Source organism: Lynx canadensis, chromosome D3, assembly GCF_007474595.2.
Source record: "Lynx canadensis isolate LIC74 chromosome D3, mLynCan4.pri.v2, whole genome shotgun sequence".
In the NCBI taxonomy this organism is placed as follows: domain Eukaryota; kingdom Metazoa; phylum Chordata; class Mammalia; order Carnivora; family Felidae; genus Lynx; species Lynx canadensis.
The window spans coordinates 40,929,934-40,947,800 of NC_044314.2; the positions used below are offsets into that span (position 1 = coordinate 40,929,934).

Sequence of the window (17,867 nt, forward strand, 5' to 3'; positions counted from 1 at the left end):
TATTTAACCAACTGAGCCACCCAGGCACTCCCATGTTATTATATAATCTTAATGAACAATGTTAATGGCTGTAAGATACTTTATTCACTACTTATAAAGTACTGTAATGTTCGCGTCTTATATTGGACTATTTTCTTCTTTTCCTTATATAAACATTGTGATGGATGTTCTTGGGATAAAACTTGTTAACTTTTATTATGGAAATTTATTTATTAATTTATAATTTATTAATAAATTTACTAAATTTATTATGGAAATTTCAAATGTACACAGAAGCAGAGAACAATTGCCAATATTCTGCTGTCCTTGTTGTAAGACTTTTTAAAATATAGGTTTATTTTCTTAGGATTGAACCTTAGAATGGTATACTGGGCCAAGAATATAATATATTGATGTATGTTAGAGTAAACTTTGTGATTCTGTGTATTGTTATATTTAAGCTTACTATATTTCTCCTTGAGATTTAATTTAGTATTTATTTAAAATAAAATGTTTATTTAAAAATAAGATGTTTATGGCAACATTAGTGTTAACAACAACAACAACAAAAAAGTGAAATAGCAGGAAATGAATTGATAAATTTTGGCATATTTATGCAATGGATTCATGCTGTAGAAATATTTCTGTATGTTTCTACATGGATAATACACCATAATGTTGAGTGAAAACAGTTACAGAACAGTCAGTCAAATGTAATTCCATTTCTATAAATTTCAAACATATAAACCAATTCTATGCATTGTTTATGTATATATTCATGTGATCAAGTAAAAAACAAATATGGATGAAACATTATATTTCAGCTTTGGAATAGCCCTGGGAAGAAGGGCTAGTGGACATGAAGGAGAGCAGTAGGATTTGGGAGGGTTACACAGAGGGCAATAATTCTATCTGTAACATTTATTTTATGAAGAGTATTTGGGATCTTATAACAAACATTGGCATTTGTTAAATTTTAATATATAAATATTTGTTATTCCCCATGTGTTTCTGTATGTTTGAAGTATTTCATATAAAATTATTTGGAATATTAGGAAAAATATATTCTTTCAGAGTCAAGAGGAAAAGAACATCAATGTTATAAGCCAAGTTCCAGTTAGACTAGGGTTAATAAGAGGATATTTTTCTCTCAGGTAATTATAGGCAAGAGTGTATATGTATATGTATTTATTCGGATACCTCATATTTTTATTTAAAATAAGTTTCAGGGGCGCCTGGGTGGTTCAGTCGATTGAGTGTCCGACTCAATTTTGGCTCAGGTCATGATCCCGGGGTTGTGGGATTGAGCTCGGTGTCGGGCTCTGTGCTGAACGTGGAGCCTGCTTAAGACTGACTCTCTCTCTGTGTCTCTGTCTCTCTCTCTCTCTCTCCTCACTCTCACTCTCACTCTCACTCTCACTCTCTTTCTCTTTCGCCCCACACCCCCACCTCTTCTCCCTCTGCCCTTGTCCCCTGCTTGCGTGCACATTCTGTTTCTCTCTCAAATACAATAATAATAATAATAATAATAATATAATAATAATAATATAATAATATGTTTCATTGAAGGCAGGTGTTAATAAACATGTTTAATTGTGACACTTTTTTTTTTAGGTGAAAAGCAAGCAGCTACTCATGTAAGTCTCGATCAGGAATATGACTCTGAATCCTCTCAGCAGTGGCGAGAACTTGAGGAACAAGTTGTAGCTGTGGTTAACAGAGGAGTAGTTCCAACCAATTTCTACCCCACACAATATTGTTTGAATAGTTATTCAGATAACTCAAGATTTCCACTGGCAGTTGTAGAAGGTGATATACTTGAATTTTTATTCATGGTTTTTTGTTTACTTACAGCAGATGCAAGATAATTTTCTATGTGCCAAAAATTACTGGAAGCCAGGCATGCAAAAAATAAATTAGGAATCATAACTTAGTGAGCTGTATGTATAAAACCAGGCACTATGTATGAGATGTAATACTAGTATATAAGTGTGCTATTGGAATATAGAAGAGAGAGTGACATTCGTTAGCACATAGGAATTGGGGAAATCTTCTAGAGGAAGTAGTTTTAAAACTGAATCCTGAATAAATGGACATTTATAAGCTGGTAAAGGACAGTCTAGGCAGAAATGCAGAGCTGTGAAAGTAAGGTGTGTTCAGAGAATTGAAGCATAGGATGGTAGGGGGGGTTTATTGAAGTTACTAATTTAGGCCTTTCTTTTTGTAGAACCAATAACAGTGGAAGTGGCTTTTAGAAATCCTTTGAAGGTTCCACTTTTGTTGACTGATTTGTCATTGCTATGGAAGTTTCAACCTAAAGATATTAGTGGAAAGGATAATGAAGAAGTTAAAGAACTAGTAAGTTATTAAAAGGTATTTGTAATAAGCATGTTTCAGTAATAGCCTAACAGATGCATAACATTTCAATATTTTCTGTTCAGTGAACTACACTTATTCTTTTTTATGCCTGTTTTCCCTAGCTATAAAAAGTATGATATATGCATATTGTTGAAAATAGAGAATACAAAGAACATACAGAATAAAGATAAATCTGTCTTCTCAGTATTTAGAAATAACCACTTTAACGCTTTTCTATATATCTTTCCAGTAATTTCTATTTGTATGTTTTCTCTCATATATGGGATTTTAAAAATATTGTGTATGTTGTTTTTTTTTATTCTGTTGATTTGTATGTGTATCTTGATATTAACATGTCTTAATATTTCATTTCTGTGTAATATTCCATCATGGATGATCTATAAGCTCTTCTACTGTGTCTCCATTGATAGTTGTTTTAGAAGTTTCCATTTGTTTACTATCCTCATAATTCAATGGTAAAAATTTGGGTGTATACTTTTTTCATCCTGATAATTTCTGTAGTAATGATTCCTAGGCATGAAGTTAAAAAATTTTAGGGAATAAGTATGTTAGTGCTCTTTTGGTTTCCCAAGAGGTCATACCAAAGCTTTTTACCAGCAACACATGGGATTGGATATCTCATCTTTGCAACATTAAGCATTCTTATTTATAAAAAAGCATCTTAATTGATTTACTAGGTATGAAAAATGCTGTTTTACTTTATTATTTTCCATCTCATTCATTAATTTCTGGTGAAGTTGAAGATCTTGGATTTCCTTTTTTTGGATTATCTTTGTATGTGTTTTATCTTTTTCTTATTCGTGTCTGTAATAAGCTCTTTATCTATGATGGTTTTTTTTTTTTTTTTTTTAAGTTTATTTTGAGAGAGCACACACACACACTTGTCAAGGACGAGCGGAGATAGAATCCCAAGCAGGCTCTGTGCTCACGAACCATGAGATCATGACCTGAGCTAAAATCAAGAGTTGAACACTTAACTGACTGAGCCACCCAGGCACCCACCCCTAAGATAGTTATTATTGAAGTAGGAATGACTTGGACAAATAATCTTTATTACCAAGCTGATTGTAACAGAAATAACTGGGAAAAATAATTTTTTTTTCCACTTACTGGGCTATTCACCACTATCTCTATATAACTTTTACTTCTTTGTACTACCTTGATATATGCTTTAATCATTATTTTGGAACTGGGAAATATCCCAACATTTTGGCATTGATTTATGAAGGGAGAACTGGAAAGAGATGTATGTCGTACTAAACTTTACTATTAAATTATTTCTCTTGGAGTATTTTGATTTTTAAAGATTTCCTTCTGTAAAGTCTTGTTGGTTAAATTCATTGAAGACGTTTTGTGATTACACTCATTGTGGATAGTTCCAAAGATTGAGATTTTGTAGGCTCTATTCTGACTTGAATTTTAGCAACTCCATGAATTTTTCTAATTTTTTTTTCTGATGCCTGGAATACAAATAAGCTTATGAATGGTTCACTCTTGGTACAGTTTTTTAAAAGATCCATTAGCTTTTTAGTATATTAGTCTGTTTAATATATTAAATTTTAAAGGAGGTTTATTAAAGTGAGATTTTTCATTGTGTATAATTAAGTTATACTTTATCCTGTAAATTTCAAACTCTTTGGATTTCTTCATAACTTTCTGCTGCTGGTGGACTAAGATACTGAACTGAAATTTAGGGAAATGTAATTTTAATTTTTGTGAAATAACTAACTTCATGGTAAAAGTAAAACAGTGTTTATGAGGACCAGCTTTACCCCAAGTGTGAGCCAGTTAACTGTGCTTTGTTACATGACCAAAGATTATAGTCTCTTACAGAAGTCATTGATTTGGAGGAGGCCTTTTTTTTTGTTCTCTCCTACTGCCCTTATTGTCCACCAGTCTTTTATGCATGTTGCTTAGGCTGCCATTACTCGATACAATTGGACAATGTGGAAAAAGAGGCCAGTCAGAGTAAAGATGGAGAAATTTGCTCTTACTGCAGAATTAAACTAAGCGGCCATTTTGGCCATTGTTGACAATTAGTAGCTGAACTTTATGTCTTGAAGTTTTATCCTCTTGGTGGCTGCAGCTTTGAGTAGATCACTTATCCTCCTCACTTGAATTGGACTGAATGAAATAGAAAAATATATCACATGTTAGATCACTCCAGGTGTGAAAGTAAAAAAAAAAAACAACTTTGTATATTGATTAGCACATAGTAGAACCTGGTAAATGCTAACTGTAATTATTGTTATTGTTCTTAAATGTTGACGTATAGGAATGTTAATATTCTTCTGATACTTTTCATTAGAATATGTATTTTACAAAATATTTTTCAGGTAACAGGTGAACCTAAAATGATTGGAACTGAAGTTATTTCAGAATTTTTAATTAACAGTGAAGAATCTAAAGTGGTAATTATTTTCTTATTTTTATGTCTTAAGAAAAAGTAAGTTGGAAACAAATTTAAAAAACCAATTTATTAGGTTTATTTTATATTCTTATTGTCTTAAAAGCTAAAATTTGGAAGATTCGGAAACAGGAATTGCACAAGAGGAAATTGGTGGGAGAAGAGTAGTCTGGTTTGTTAATTTGGCTTGTTAATTTTCAAAGAAGCCTGGTGCAATGTTTTTTGTTTTGTTTTGTTTTTTTTGTGGGGTGGTCAGTATGGTAATTTCATATGACATTTGGTTGGCCAGAATATTTTGGTTTTGTTGACTTTGAAGTATTAGTTAAGATCTGTGCCTGTAATTGTAGAATTTACAGAATTTACAGATTTTTCTTTTGAAGCAAATGCTTTCCAGTATAATAAATTAATTCATTATTCAAAAGCTTAGGTCATGACTTCCAATTTCTGCAATATTACAGAATTTAGGTATTGCACTATTTAAGATATTATGAAAACAGATAATAAGTGACTTAAATATCTCCACAGGCAAGACTAAAGCTCTTTCCCCATCACATAGGGGAGCTGCATATTCTCGGAGTTGTTTATAATCTTGGCACTATTCAGGGCTGCATGACAGTAGATGGCATTGGTTCTCTTCCTGGATGTCACACAGGTAAAACCATAGCATTGCTAAACAGATACAAAACTAGTAATTAAATCTTCATAAAATAAAATGAATGAAAATAGCATGTTTTAAAAATGGGTCTAATGTACCTTTAACCAAGGCAGTTAGATTATTTGGATTATTTTAAACTCTGCCATTGCTTCAAAAATAAACAACTGTATTCCTTTCTAATGTATTTTGTATTTGCAAAGTAAGTAAGTCTCATTTCTCCTAAATAAAAAATTGAGCAGCATACAGTAGGTATGGTTAAACATAAAAGTAAAATATGACTAATTCTTTGATGATTGATGCTACTCAGTAATTGTCTAGAATTTTTCTAGAAATAATATGAAAGTTACAGTATTCAAGCTAAATTTATGTCACTTAACATATCAAATTATTTTAGGGCATTGATTTTTTTGTTTCAGGAAAACATTCCTTGAGTATGTCAGTCAGAGGGAGACAGGATTTAGAAATTCAAGGTCCTCGACTTAACAATACAAAAGAAGAGAAAACATCTATCAAATATGGTCCTGATCGACGTTTAGATCCCATTATCACGGAGGAAATGCCACTGTTGGAGGTATTTCACTTTTTAAAATTTCATGGACTTAATAAATTATAAGGTCAGATAATATTTTCAGTAAATTAATTGTAGACTTTGAAGGTACTGATGTTACATTGAACCATACTTTTTAATTATTGCTAAGCTAGGGTTAAATAGGTCTAATTTACAAAGATAAGTCACAGCCAGGTTATAAATATAAACCTCAAAATATTGATGGAAATTGAGAAAATGCATTTAAAGAACACTTCATTAAAATCAGTGGCTCTTTTTTGATAAGGTACACAAATAATATAGGAATTAATGCTTGTAAAAAGTTTACACAAAATAGATAAATATATTCGTAAGAAACAATATTCCCTTTATTCTCTCTGTTTTCCTACCCCACCCTACTTTTATGCCATATAAGTTCCAGCTTTTTTAGTTGCAGAAGATAGAAACTGATGCTAGGGAGCATAAGCCAAAAAAGAGAAAATGTATTATTTAGTTAAAGGATATTGGAACATCTCTTGGAAACTGAAGTATTCTAGAACAGTAAGTCTCAGAAAAATAAGGACTTGGCACCTCCAGGAAATTTAGCAGCAAATGTTTGTGAGCCTTTAGAAAGCATTGCTTTTGATATGACCTTAGTTTAACAGCTTTTCCAGTCTTTGTGCCACTTTATTACTAGTTTCAAGTTTCTAGGAGAGAAATCTGGCCTACCTTGGATCAGTTGTCTACCTGAGAGGCAGACCAGTGGCAGGGTTGTATAGTATTACAGACACTGGCAGAAGGTCTTTCCTCCTGCATCCTCAAGTTTTCTTTGTAGGGGAGTTAGAAGCTTAGCCACTTACCTTTTACAAGTGCTCGTGATATTAAATTGGCGTTTTCTCCTTTCAGACCTTTCACTGAACACTTATGTATAGTTTTAGTAATTATAAATGGAATCATACTGCACATTTTATCCTTACTCACTTTTTGTCTTTAAAAACATAACTTGGTCTTTGTTTTCATTCAGTAAAAATTCCTTATTTTACAGCTATATATGGTATTCCTTTATTTAGATACCATAATGTATTTTAACCATTTGTCTGTTGTTGAGTGTGGTTCTGGTTTTTCATCATTACTGATAGTTCTGCAGTAAATCACATTATGTATATACTTTGTGTTCTAGTTTAGACTAAAGTGGAATTGCTCGGTCAAAGGTATATAAATAAAATGTTTTGTAACATACTACAGAATTACCTTCGGCAAGGCTATAGCAATTTGCACTTACCTTGAGCATGAGAATATCTGTTGTCTCACATTTATGACATACTGGGTATTATCACTTTTTTTTTTTTTTTTTTTTTTTACTTTTGCAAATCAGATTGGTGAAAAAAGACATTCTTTTTATTTACATTTCTCTGATGTCTGATAAGATTGATCAATCTTCATACGTTTTTTGTTCATATGATTTTTTTTCTTCTATATGTTTATATGATTACCTGTTGATACCCTTTGAATTGGGTACCATTTCCCTTTTCTCATTGGATGGTTTTTATGGGCACTAATCCTATGCCTGTATGGGGAGGGGGAGGTATACTCATTAAAAAAGTAAAGGGGAGGGTTGTGTTTGAGGGAGGGTATTGCTGAGCCACATGTATTCTGCCCAAGATTTACACTTGGTTAATTATGGTTCACTTAAAGAGTTATGTAGGGCAAAAAAAAAAAAAAAAAAAAAAAACTCATGGACTGACTTCAGTGCTAGCTTCTGCTTGATAAATATTTTATATATTTTAACTTTGATTTGGTGTCTTTCACCATGTTAAGGCTTTTAACATATATGAAGGCCTATCTGATTGTCCTTTGTTGCTTCTGAGTTTTACAAACACTTTTAAGAAACTTCTATAGTCAAAACTTGTACCGTTTTATTTTTTAATGTCTGTGTTCTGTTTTAAATCCAAGGGAATAATACTCTTCCGAATGTCAAGGAGTAGCGAGTCAAACTTTATTTTTACCGTTAATTGAATATTGGCAACTCATTATACCATCTTTCTAATATACTAATATCCTTAAAGTGTGTATACCTATTCTTGCCGATAATAATTCCTCATCTTTCTTTGTCAATACTATAATCTTGCTTTATAATTTTTTGAATCTGACAAACCAGATTAAAAATTAATCTTTAATTTTTTTCTTTTTTCTTATACTTGTGCCATTTTTGTATAAGCCTGTCAAGTTCCCGTAGTAATGCATTGGATTTTTATTAGGATTTGCATTGCTACACCTAGGAGTTCTAAGGCTGAAGATGGATTGAAATGAGTTGGGATCCAAATTTTATTTTAGGGCTATTCATCATTATAGCTAGCTAGCTGTTTGTTTGTTTGTTTGTTTGTTTGTTTATTTATTTATTTATTGTTTTTCAGTTTATATGTATTGAGAGAGAGAGTGCATGTGTGAGCAGGGAAAGAAAGGTCAGAGAGAGAGAGGGAGGGAGAGAATCCCAAGCAGGCTGTGCACTGTCCACACAGAGGCACACAGGACTCAATCTCACAAGTGTGAGATCATGACCTGAGCTGAAATCAGGAGTTGGATGCATAATCGACTAAGCCATCCAGGCGCCCCCCATCATTATAGTTTAGAAGTCACTAATTTATACAGTTTGCTTGGAATTCTATACATAAGAATTTCCTAGAGCTTACTTTTGAAAGGGAAGATTCTGACCCCTCTGGTTAATTGAAATCAGTCCATTGAGGACACCAGAATACTCAGTTTTTATAGCTTACCCTTTTTTTTTTTTAAGCTTATTTATTTATTTTGAGAGTGTGAGAGAGCATGAGTAGGAGAGGGGCAGAGAGAATAAGAGAGAGAGAGAGAGGGAGAGAGAATGAATCCCAAGCAGGCCCTGCATTGTTAGTGCAGAGCCTGACTCAGGGCTTGATCTCAGGAACTGAACTGTGAGATCACGACCCTAACCAAGATCAAGAGTTGGATGCTTAACTGACTGAGCCACCCAGCTTATACTTTTCATTGTATCTGATGATTAAGATGTTCTTTGTTACTAAGATTGGTAAAAGTACACATGGTTTTTAAGTGTGGTACTTCTCAGATGATAGATTATTACGTATAGAGCCTTTCTTTTAGACTTTTTTCTAAGCTCCATCTCTAATTATCTGACCTTGGAAAGTTTCTTCTCTTACGAAATGAGGAAAATTGAACCAGATGATGTTTAATTTTAAATGTTTAACTGAGTAGTCTTTAAAATTATTTTGTTTTTGATATTGCTCATTCTGTATTTAAGTTTTCTTCTTGCATACCATAGTGGTTTAAAAAAAAAACTTTATTGTTATAGATGTAATTTTCCTTGCAGAAGGTAGAATATGTAGAGGACCTCTTATTCTACATAGTAACAACGGGTGTTTGGTTGATTAAACAAAAAAGCTTGTAGTGAATAACAAAAAAACCCCACAATAAATCCATACCATAAATATTTTGCCTTAAGAAAATACACAAATGTACATTTATTCACTGTCTTGCCATCCTCTTACCTTGGGGGGGGGGGATTTAGGTCAGAGGCCTTTTCTTTAAATTTTTTTTAATGTTTGTTTATTTTGAGAGAGAGAAAGAGAGAGAACATTCATGAGCAGGGGAGGGGCAGAGAGAAAGGGAGACATAGAATCTGGAGCAGGCTCCAGGCTCAAGCTGTCAGCACAGAGCCCACTGTGGGGCTCAAACTCGTGAACTGTGAGATCATGACCTGAGCTGAAGTTGAACACTTAATTAGCCAACTGAACCATCCACGCACCCCATTTTCATACCCACTTTTAAAGCTTCTGACATCCACAGAATTTATCTGCTTTCCTTAAGACTATGGCCATAGTGAAATTCCTTTCAAACTTAGATTAAGAAACAGGTTTTTCCACTGGATTTTATAACTCCTCTGGGACTACTAGTCATAACTTCATTAGAACATTTTTTCTTACACTTTTACCTTTGTGTTCCTCTTTTCTTGGATACTTTCAGTGTACCTCTGATATTTACACTTAAGGATCTTTTATTTATTTTTTAAATTTTATTTTATCTATTTTGAGAGAGAGTGTGCATATGCACGGAGGACGGGCAGAGAGAGGGGGAGAGAGAATCCCAAGCAGGCTCTGCACTGCCAGTACAGAGCCTATATGGGGCTCAAACTAACAAACCATGATACCATGACCTGAGGAGAAAGCAAGAGTCAAATGCCCAGCCACCCAGGCTCCTGACTTAAGGGGAAATGCAGATAACTTACTAGATGGTTGGTAGCCCATATTTCTACCTCTGTAATACAGGTTCACATTCCCTTATCTGAAATCCTGAGGCCGGATGTGTGTTGGAAATTTTTTTCTCCTTTAATTTTTAGAAATTGCGTGTGTGTGTGTGTGTGTGTGTGTGTGTGTGTGTGGTTTTTTATATAAAGTGTTTTGTAACCCCTGTTGGGTTTGTGGTAGCATCTGGAAATCAAGCAAATTAATATTGTGTGACTGAACCATAGGACTATCACACTAAATGGGAAAGGGTATAAAAAGCCTCTGTTAGATCGGGTTTTGTTCCCATGTGAGTTACTAAACGTTTGAGGTCATTTGGAGCTTTTTGGTTTTAAAATTATGGATATGGAATCATGGATCTGTACATTTCTCCCATTTAAGACTTATGGGGTATCTTTTCATCTTGTGTAAATAAATAGTGGAGCTACTTTTCAAGTTGACATTGATAAGGGCTTTTCAACTGACAATTATTTAATTCACATAGCTATGTTAAATTTCTTATAACTTCTCTTACCCATAGTCTACACAGTCGTCAGAGTTTTGCTGATACTCACTTGTCACTGATGTTTTGTCTTTAATTCATACCTCTGACATCTGCTGTTGAATAACATTTTCTAAAATGGTATTGTTAATTGCCACATATTCAGGGAGATATCAAAGAGAATTAATGAAATTCTCTTTATAAAGAAATATAACAACTTATTATTCATTAGAGGTTCGGAATTTTTAACAGACAATATAATAATATTTTTTCCCTCCAATGCAGGTATTCTTTATACATTTCCCTACAGGGCTCCTTTGTGGAGAAATCCGAAAAGCATATGTAGAGTTTGTCAATGTCAGCAAAAGTCCTCTTACTGGATTGAAGGTTGTTTCTAAACGTCCAGAGTTCTTTACTTTTGGTGGTAACACAGCTGTTCTAACACCACTGAGTCCTTCAGCTTCTGAGAACTGTAGTGCTTACAAGACTGTTGCGACAGACTCTACCGCTGTGTGTACGGCACTCATATCATCGGCTTCCTCTGTAGACTTTGGCATTGGCATAGGGAGTCAGCCAGAGGTGATTCCTGTTCCCCTTCCTGACACTGTTCTTCTACCTGGAGCTTCAGTCCAGCTACCAATGTGGTTACGTGGGCCAGATGAAGAAGGTGTCCATGAAATTAACTTTTTGTTTTACTATGAAAGTGTTAAAAAGCAGCCTAAGATCCGGTGAGTATTAAAAAACTTTCTTGATTTAAGCTCTGTGTTTAATGTATGTGCACAAATTCAAATAAACATTTTGATATTTGTTAACATCTGTCATTGTTTATTTAAAAAATTACCCCCTTCTGTATTATGCATGATGTCTATAATTGAGTTTGTCCCTAATCTAAGTTCTAAGTAGCCAAAAGTGAAAAAAAATTAGGCTACTATAATCTTCTTAGTGGCTTCTGTCTGTTAACTTCATGATTCTCTGATTCGACCAAGTACCAGGGCCAAAGTTACCACATAATAATGAAGTTCACAGGTACCATTTGTATGTGAAAACAACCTGTCGATAGTCATCCTGTTTCAAGAAAATTACTTTGTTTTACCTTTCCTTTTCCCTGTGCCCTCTTCTGACTCCTGGGAATGTATGGGGGGAAAATATATATTTGCAGAACAGGTGATTAGAGTGGTGTTATAATAAGGGTCACTGAAGAAATTTACCTTGGCACTCACAAGGGTCTGTGGCCTATAAATCATTAAACAACAGGTTATTTTATTTGTGATAATGCTGCTGTCATTTTTATAAAATTAACTAGGAATAATTGTATTACTCCATTTATTAATGGAATATCTAAAATATCTAAGACTTCTGAGGACAAAATGATACAGTATTTATAATGGGGACATATTAGATACTCAATAATATCTCCTTCAGAGTACAATAGAGCATACTCTGGCCAAGGCAGTCAGAGAAGGCTTTGTAGAATATAGTAGTGGTGAAATGACCTTCCAAGGAAAGTAAAGATTTCAAAATTTGGGTATCAAGGGGGATAGGCAAGAGAGTAGTGGGTGTTCCAGGGAGTGGCTGTATATATGAATGAAGATTTGCAAATTAGGAAATATAAACTGAATATAGTTAGTTTGGTCACAGTGTAAAATATGTAAAAGAAGGGAAAATTGTTAGAAGTAATGAATTCAGTAAAGTCGTAGGATCCAAAATTAGCATACAGAGATTGATTGCATTTCTAGATGCTAATAATGAACTATCAGAAAAAGAAGTTAAGAAACCAGTCCTATTTACAATTGCGTAAAAAAGAATAAAATACCTAGGAATAAATTTAACCAAGGAGATAAAAGACCTGTACTGTGAAAACTGTAAGACATTGATGAAAGAAATTGAAGATGACATAAATAAATGGAAAGATACACTGTGTTCATGGATTGGAAGAATTAATATTGTTAATATGTTCATACTTCCCAAAGCAATCGACAGATTCAGTTCAAACCCCATCAGAATACGATTGGCATTTTTTACAGAATGAGAACAAAGAATCCTAAAATTTGTGTTGAACCACAAAAGACCCCAAATAGCCAAAGCATTCTGGAGAAAGAAGAATAAAGCTGGAACTGTCATGCTACCTGATTTCAAACTATACTACAAAGCTATAGTAATCAATACAGTATGATACTGGGATGAAAATAGACACACATCAGTGGAACACGATAGAAAACCCAGAAATAAATACATGCATATGTGGTCAATTAATCTTGACCAGGGAGGCAAGAATACAATGGAGAAGTAGTTTCTTCGATAAATGACGTTGGAAAAATGGGACAACTGCATATAAAAGAATGAACCTGGACCATTACCTTACATCATAAACAAAGATAATTCACAATGGAGTAAAGACTTGAATGCAAGATTTTAAACCATAAAACTCCTAGAAGAAAACATAGGCAGTGAGCTCTTTGATACTGATCTTAGCAATATTCTTTTGGACCAGTGTTTTCAGGCAAGGGCAGCAAAAGCGAAAACAAATGGGATCACATCAAACTAGAAAGCTTTTGCACAAAGAAACCATCAGCAAAACAAAAAGGCATCCTACTGAATGGGACAGAGTATTTGTAGATCATATATCCAACAAGGGGTTAATATCCAAAAATATAAATAACTTACACAATTAATATTAAGAACACCCCAATTTAGGGGCGCCTGGTTGGCTCAGTCGGTTAAGTGTCAACTCTTGGTTTTGGCTCAGGTCATGAATTTGCAGTTTGTGAGTTCGAGCCCCACGTTGGGCTCCTCACTGATGGTACAGAGCCTGCTTGGGATTCTCTCTCCCTTTCTCTCTGCCCCTCCCCCACTTACTCAAAATAAATAAACTTTAAAAAAAATTTAAAAAAGAAAAAAAAATCCCAATTTAAAAATGGGCAGGGATCTAAGTAGACATTTTTCCGAAGACCTACCGATGGCCAACAGGCACAAGAGAAGATGCTCAGCATCACTAATCAAGGAAATGCACATCAAAACCACAATGAGCTATTACTTCACACTTGTCAGATTGGCTGTTATCAAAGACACAAAATATATATTGGTGAGGATGTGGAGAAAAAGGAACCCACATATACACTGTTAGTGGATATGTGAATTGGTACAGCCACTTAGAAAAGCAATATGGAAGTTTCTCAAAAAATTAAAATGGAACTACCATATAAAGCAATTTCAATTCTGGTATTTATCTGGAGAAAACAAAATCACCAATCCAAAGAGATACATTCCTTTGTTCACTGCTGTATTATATTTATAATATTAGCCAAGTTGTGGAGGCAACCTAGGTGTCCTGTTGATAAGGATAAAGATGTGCAATGGGCATGTGTACACAAACACACTCAGAGGAACGTTACTCAGCCATAAAGAGGAATGAAATCTTGTCATTTGTGATTACATGGGTGGAGACCTGGACGGGTATTATGCTATGTAAAATAAGACAGACCACATTTCACCTGTATGTGGAATCCAAAAAAAACAGAAACAGACTCATAGAAGAAAGAAGCTGTTGGTTACCAGAGTAGGGAGGAGTTGGTGGTAGGCGAAATAGGTGAAGGGGATTAAGAGGTACAAATTTTCAATTATAAAAGAAGTCATGAGGATGCAATGTACAGTGTAGGGAATATAGTCAGTAATACTGCAATAGCTTTGTATGATAGGTGGTCACTAGATTTATCAAAGGGATCATCTCATAATATATAAAAATACTGAATCACTATGATTCATCCCTGAAACTAATAGGATATTATATTTCAATTGTACTTTAAAAAAAAAATTATGGGGCGCCTGGGTGGCTCAGTCAGTTAAGCGTCTGACTTTGGCTCAGGCCATGATCTCACAGTTCGTGAGTTCTAGCCCCGCGTTGGGCTATGTGCTAACAGCTCAGAACCTGGATCCTGCTTTGGATTCTGTGTCTCCCTCTCTCTCTGCCCCTCCCCCACTCACACTCTGTCTCTCTCTGTCTCAAAAATAAGTAAATGTGAAACATTTAAAAAAAAAAAATTAGGAGGTAACATTAAAAACAAAAGTAACGGGGAATTAACATGGAAATGTAAATAGCTGTATTGTGGAGGGCTTTGAATGCCAAGATAAAGTTTGAAGTTTACTTGATAGGGGATCAGTTACTTTGGAACCACTGTCAGAGAAGAAGCATAATGAGGACATTGCTGCATGAAAATTATTTTCCTGTGCTAGACTGATGAGTTTGGTAAGCAGACATGCCTAGAGTCAAGGTGACTGTTAGTTTCCTTCTGAACTGAGAAGAATTGAACGGAAGTTACACTACATAATTTTACTTTATTATTCTGTTTTTGTTTTGTTTTCTGAGTATAAGTGGTCCTGAGAGCAATTAGGTTTTAAAAGCTTTATTTGGAATTAGAGAATCATAACACATGGAGAGGTTCTTACATTAAACTTGCTATTTTTTATTTCTTCAGTCACAGAATATTAAGACACACTGCAGTCATTTGTACCAGCCGATCTTTGAATGTACGGGCCACTGTCTGCAGAAGTAATTCTCTTGAAGATGAGGAGGGCAGAGGGGGCAATATGTTAGTCTTTGTGGATGTGGAAAATACCAATACTGTAAGTTGGTTTAAAACTAAATTTTATTTTTAATTATAGTGGAAGTGTTTCCTTTATTTTTAGTAAAGGATTCTTTTTTCACAAGATAGCATAAGCTAGGAATTTAGGAATATCATATACAACTGTGAAAACGTCTTAATTTTCTATTAGCTTTGTGATTTTAAGTCTCTTCAAATAAAATGACCTGGTGGCATTAATATGATACCATATTAATATATCATATCATATGAAAGGTAGCCCTATACGTGAGTAATTAAACCCAAAAGAGATCTGATAGAGTGCTTTCTAGTCTCACCATTCAGAATCTGTTGATGTAATTAAATTTACAAAGTTCTGTATTAGGATTTAACATTCAGTATTATTAACTTGATAATCGTCACTTACATATTTCTGAGGGTACCATTTTCCTTATATAAAGCATTTCAAACATTTTATCATTCCTGTTTATTTATATACTCTAAATATAAAAATGAGTATTAAAGAAGGAAATGTGATCTCATTATTAAAATAACATGTTAGTGGGGCACCTGGGTGGCTCAGTTGGTAAGGCCATTGATCTCAGCTCAGGTCTTGGTCTCAGGGTTGTGAGTTCGAGCCCTGCATTGCACTCCACTCTGGGCATGAAGCCTACTTAATAATAATAAGATAGCATCTTAGCATCAAATTGATTCAGTTCAGATACTTACATGGTGTTGCTTATTCTGTAATGAATTCTGTAATGTCCTTTGTTTTAGCTTCATAAATTTGTAAGGTTGCTTTTTAGGATATTTACGATTTATGTGCTTAATACTTTGGTGATCTTTAAAGAAAATAACATTTGTAAAAGTAAGAAAATTGTAATAATTTCAAATTAGCTCTTTTCCAGGTAAATGAAAAATTGTATACAGATTAACTTCATGTGCATTGGCTGTGTATGGAGATTCTGATTTGTTCAATTTTTGTTTATTTTGCCTTAATGACAATGAGATATTTCAGAAAGATGAGAAGGAATAAAAAAAACTACAGTTTTGATTAAAAATTGACAACAAATACTGTTTGATTAATACTATCAGTAACTCATTATGATAGGTTCTAATGACTGAATACTCCAGTGGGAGTACACATAGTTAAATACAGTTCTCATCTAAAAGGTTGACTTCTTTAAGTAAGTTTAAGGAGGGATTTAAATAACGTAAGCATTCCGAAATGTATATTATTTATTTTAAAATAAAAATTTAATCTTATGTTATTAATACTTACTTTGGTAGCAGAGTCAGAATATTATTTACATTAGAATATTCTAAGTTCATGCCCCTAAATCTTAAATGACTCTTATTTCTTTTTGATAGAGTGAAGCAGTGTTAAGGAATTCCATATAGTACAAGTATCGAGTAGTAGCAACACTGGAAATTCCGAAATCTGTAAATCTCTCTGAAAACAAAGGTTTGTGCTTTATTTTCCTTTTCATAGTAAATTTTCAAATCTTCATTGCTTGATTTTTTCAGAATAGTACTATAATACAGAAGATTGTTGGTACCTTTTTTATATTAACTTTTTTAAGCATTAAGTTGTGTTTTCATTAGTTCAAGTGACTGTGAATCCAAATTACCTATCTTAATCTGTTCTTTCCCATCTTTTTATTCCCTTCCACATATTTCTATTTGCATTTTCTTTATTCAATTGGAAAATCAGTGCCTGTGTAGATGATCACTTTCAAAATTTCAAACAGTACAGAAACTATAGACTAGAATGTGGAAGGTTCTTTTTGTGTCCTTTGCCATTGGTAGGCTGTTTTTTCTGTGTAAACCATACCTCTGTAGTGACTGACTTTATACCCATATAACACTTAAAAGAATATACATACTTGTGGTATATATTGACAGATTGTTTTCCAGGATATTTCTGTCAGTTATCCTGGTAGTAATATGAGAATGCCAGTGCTTTTAAGAGTGGAGGGAAGCTGACAAAATATTTGCTCTTTCTGGAGAAAAATTGTACAGTATTATTTCAGAAGCTATAAAATATTTAAACTCATACTTAGCCTTTCAGTAATCCTTATTTTGGAATTTGTACAAAGGAATTAATTCAAAGCATAGGAAAATCTGTATACTGAGAGCAGGGCAGTTAATTACAAAGTTGTGTTTAATAGGGAGAAATTCAGTGTGGCTCTAATGTAAATTATAACTCAGGACTATTTTTTAGTCACTAAAATTTATTAACATTTAAAAGTGTCTGTAATAGCAGGGAAATGCAACATAGCACAGTATGTGCATATAGCAATATTGATGTAAGTCATACATATGAAAAAATACTGAAAGGAAATGAAGAAATGATAGAATGGTAGTTTGTGGGCTCCCTGGTTCCCAGGTTCGGATCTTTTAAACTTTTATCTGTAATTTCACACACACACACCACACACACACACACCACACACACAAATATAAAATGAGTATTATTTATTCACACACACACACACACACACACACCACAAAAGCACATGTGTGACCATGTATTCAAGAAAGTTGAATTTCATCCTTTTATGGGCTGAGTGA

The 17,867-nt window shown here is 33.7% G+C and overlaps 1 protein-coding gene across 1 annotated transcript in view; it reads left to right on the top strand.

Moving 5' to 3' along the window:
- The window catches only part of TRAPPC8 (trafficking protein particle complex 8), an 82,405-nt gene that overhangs the window by 46,732 nt on the left and 17,806 nt on the right, over nt 1-17,867 (top strand). Inside the window, 9 exon segments of the mRNA XM_030336538.1 lie at nt 1,594-1,788; nt 2,207-2,337; nt 4,695-4,769; nt 5,291-5,417; nt 5,837-5,991; nt 11,002-11,444; nt 15,189-15,344; nt 16,672-16,716; nt 16,718-16,758. Of these exon segments, the coding sequence (XP_030192398.1) occupies nt 1,594-1,788; nt 2,207-2,337; nt 4,695-4,769; nt 5,291-5,417; nt 5,837-5,991; nt 11,002-11,444; nt 15,189-15,344; nt 16,672-16,716; nt 16,718-16,758 (1,368 nt within the window).